Genomic DNA, 3,880 nt, shown 5'->3' with positions numbered 1-3,880 from the left:
TCAATGTGCATAGTCAATACCCATTAAATGCCCATAAGCATTGACATCTACATTTCTCATCATCTCCATCTTTCCCTCAAACCCAGATTTGGTTGTCTCTCTTGCTGCTGCCCACATTAAATCCTTCAATAGTTTACCCTTGTGCTCCTTGAAGTTGGCATATAAATGCCTAACACAGAACCTTGTATGTGCTTCAGGAGCAATTTTTGCAAGAGCAGGAAGTAAGCCCTACATTAAAAAAAGAAAAAAGTAAAAAAAGAAGAGGTTATTATGTAGGTATTAAATAATTTGAACACTAAATTTAAATTTAAATATATACAATGAATACAACATTAAACTTGCACAAAAAAAAAAAAAATACATACCTTCTGTTGGTTAGAAGTAAAGGTTCAGTCACGTTCCCTCACAGGACTAATATCAGCTAACAACAACTCCAAAAACCACATCCCGTCATTCCCATCAATCCCAACAAATGCCAATAGTTGCCCCTTCAAAAACCCTCTTAAATGACAAGCGTCAAGAATAATAATTGGCTTACATTCCTCTAGAAATTCAGTTCTACAAGTAACTAGGCACACATACATTCTCTTGAAGTGCAGTGTGGGTGTATGCAAATTAATTTTGGCTGTAGTGCTCGGATTAGAAACTCTCAACTCTTCACAATAATCTCTAGTTCTTTCAAATTGATAGGCAAACCTTCCTTTAAGCATTTCCAATGCAATCTGCCTAGCCCTAAAGGCTTTGTCCAGGGAAATGTCTACTTGAAACTGATTTTTTATACCTTCCTTTATCTCAGCACTTTTTATGTTGGGTTTTTCTCTAAAAACTTCTAGCCATGCAACTACAATCCACCTTGCAGAAACCATCCTACTATGAAAAGCCCTAGAACATGTATGTTTTTCCCGATAGGTTTTCACAAGCAAAGAGTTTTCTTCATGGTCCCATGAAGCATAAATATCCCACTCACAATTCTCACATTTGTAACTCACCTTGCAAGACTCATTCTTAACAATTAACAATGGATATCTGTGCTTGATTCTATAAGACTGCACAACCCTCTTAAACTCCTTGTGGTCACTAAACAACATCCCTGTCTCAAAAACGGGGTTAGGCATATCCACCTCAGCTCTAAATTCAATGTACTTAGGGTGCTCTTCATCATCCTTAGAGTTGACATGTGTGCACAAAACGTCAGAGTGCCCATAATCGCTTTCCCCACTTTTTATATTATGCTCCTCATCACTAAAGCAAGTGGGTACCCAATTTGATGTGTTCTGCTCATAAGGGTGTACGTTCAATTGGTCATAGGCAATAGTTTGGACAATGTGAATGGATGAAGTAAGTGGATGGGTCAATGAGGGAGGATGGTCTTTCATATCTATCAAATTCACTATTATTGACCAAATCAGCATAGTCCTCATCAAAAAAATTGTCATCTACTCCAGCTCCTTCATCAACTTCTTTATGAAACTCATGCTCATCATCACCTTCATTACCTTGATTCTCATCAACTTTTTCCCTAATAGCTTGTTCAACATGCTTCACATATATGTGTATTAACCTTTCAGGTGCAAATTCTAATCAGTCATGTACAACCCTAACATCATCATCTTTTTTCAATGGAAATAGGCCATTATGAAGTTCCATATGAGGAATTCGGTAAAAAAATTCTACTACATTCGTAATACCAAGATCTTTGGCATACTTAAGCATATCAAAAATAGCAAAGGTGTCAAGATCAACATCTGAAACCCTTGATTTAGTCCTTCTAGCATATTCAACATGTGTATCACTATGTGTAATGAATACCCCTCCATGATGTATAGACATATCAAATGGTTGATCCATATTCAAAGCCTTGCACACACATATAAATGCATTACTAAAATATTACATTTAATTAATAAATCAATAAAATATAATTCACATACATGTATACAGGAGGCATTACTATAATATAACATTTAATTAACACATTACTAACATCACCATCTTCTTTCAATGGACATAAGCCATTATTAAAATAAATATAATATTATATGCAGACAAGAGCTATAAAGTAGAACACATGGACCACTCAGTTGGACCACAACCATTCCACTTAGTCAATTTACCAAGTAAAGATGTGCATTATTTTACACCATTCAATACACATAGCTCATCATCACAGGCTAACCCACCAAAATTAAATATCAATAAAGTAACCAGTTCTAGACAAAACACAACCAAATATATCATAAACCATTGAACAAAAACCCAACATCCTTTAAAAAATTCGTCCCAATCAACAGTATCAAAGTGCTACAAAAACCCAAAAAATAATTGAACAAAAACCCAACATTCTGTGCATCCAATAACAAAATCCCAAACAAAAATAATTGAACAAATACCCAACATTCTGTGCATCTAGCAACAAAATCCCAAACAAAAATAATTGAACAAAAACCTCAACAAACCCAAACAACAAAAGCCCCTACAAACCCAATGAAAAACCCAAAAACCCAATCCAGCAATGGCAAGAAAAATCCAAAAAGAGAGGGAGAGAGAGCCATAGCCATTCCCATCACCGTCGTTGCTGCCGCCTTGGAGCTTACTCATGTTTGGATTCACAAAGCAAGAGTTGGTTGCAAAGCCGATGTGGTGGTTGCAAGGTTTGGGTTTGTGGGTTAGGGAGCTAAGGGCTAGGTTTTGAGATTTTCTGTTTGGTGGGGAAACAATGTCGTAACAAAAAAAAATTTGTTTTCTCTTTGGGCAAAACAGTGCCGTTTAGCACGTGCAAGGTCAGCACATCATTTCCATTGAAACTGTGTCGTTTTAGGGCTTATTTGGCACCCAAAAAAAAAAAAAAAAAACACATCAGCAAGATGACATGGCAGTTAACAACAGAAACTAACCGGGGGGGGTGATTTGCTAACAGAACCAAACGTTGGGGTGTAAAATCCAATCATCCCCAAAAGTTAGGGGTGTACTTTGCAATTTAGCCTTTTTTTTTTGTAATAAACATTTTTTGTTGTAGTGTATTATCTTACTCATTCTTATCTCAAAGTCGTTACCCCCAAAGCTTGAAAATGTCTACTTCTACCCAAAAAAAAAAAAAAAGAAGGTATAAATGCACTTTTGATCCCTACATTTTTGACCGTTTCTCAATTTGGTCCCTAAACTGGTTTTGCTCCTAGGTGAGTCCCTTCTTTTTCATAGTCGTTTTTAAAATGGTCCCTACCGTCAATCCAGTTATGAAAAATGCTGAAGTGGCAGACAGAGCGCATTGTTGGTATGTTAATCGCTGACATAGCTAATAAAATAATAATAAAATATTTTATTTGATATTTTTTAAATGCCACGTCAGCATTTTTTGAATTAAAAAAAACCATATCAGTTTAATTAAAAAAATAAAAATAATTTATATTTTTCAATTTCAATTTAATTCAAACTAAATTAAAAAAAAAAACTTTTAAATCTAATTTTATTATTATTATTATTGCTTTCATTATTTTTTAGGTAAAAACACAAGAACTTGTTCTTCATGTTCTTTTCGAATCCAGGAACAATCAAACCTAGAACAAAAGCACAATCAAACCCAGAACAATGCAAAATTTCATACAAAATCTCTATCCTCCATCAAAACCTCCAGAACATGAAAAAATCATCAAACCCAAACCCACATGAGAAAACCAACCCAAAAAAATCATCAAACCTCCAACTCAGAAAAATGTCAAACTTAGAAACCTCCAACCCAGAACATGAACTTCATTCTTCATGTTCTTCTCCAAATCAAGACAAACCCAATTGACTAACCCAAATCCACCATCAACTCGCCATCAATAGCACTGAATCCACCATTAACAACACAAAAGCACCAATGTTCTTTACCTTCCTTCTC

The 3,880-nt window shown here is 35.1% G+C and overlaps 1 protein-coding gene across 1 annotated transcript; it reads right to left on the bottom strand.

Annotated features, from left to right (window-relative positions):
• LOC126725434 (uncharacterized) lies at window positions 1–1,848 on the bottom strand. Its single transcript, XM_050430220.1, has 4 exons — window positions 1,689–1,848; window positions 1,402–1,577; window positions 408–1,274; window positions 1–228 (listed from the first exon to the last, which is right to left on the bottom strand). Exons 1-4 carry the CDS (start codon window positions 1,846–1,848, stop codon window positions 1–3), a joined length of 1,431 nt encoding a protein of 476 aa, XP_050286177.1.
• Window positions 1,849–3,880: the final 2,032 nt, after the last annotated feature.

The sequence above is a fragment of the Quercus robur genome, chromosome 1, assembly GCF_932294415.1.
Source record: "Quercus robur chromosome 1, dhQueRobu3.1, whole genome shotgun sequence".
In the NCBI taxonomy this organism is placed as follows: domain Eukaryota; kingdom Viridiplantae; phylum Streptophyta; class Magnoliopsida; order Fagales; family Fagaceae; genus Quercus; species Quercus robur.
Note: the sequence above shows the minus strand (reverse complement) of the source record. Positions and strands in the feature narration are given on the sequence as shown.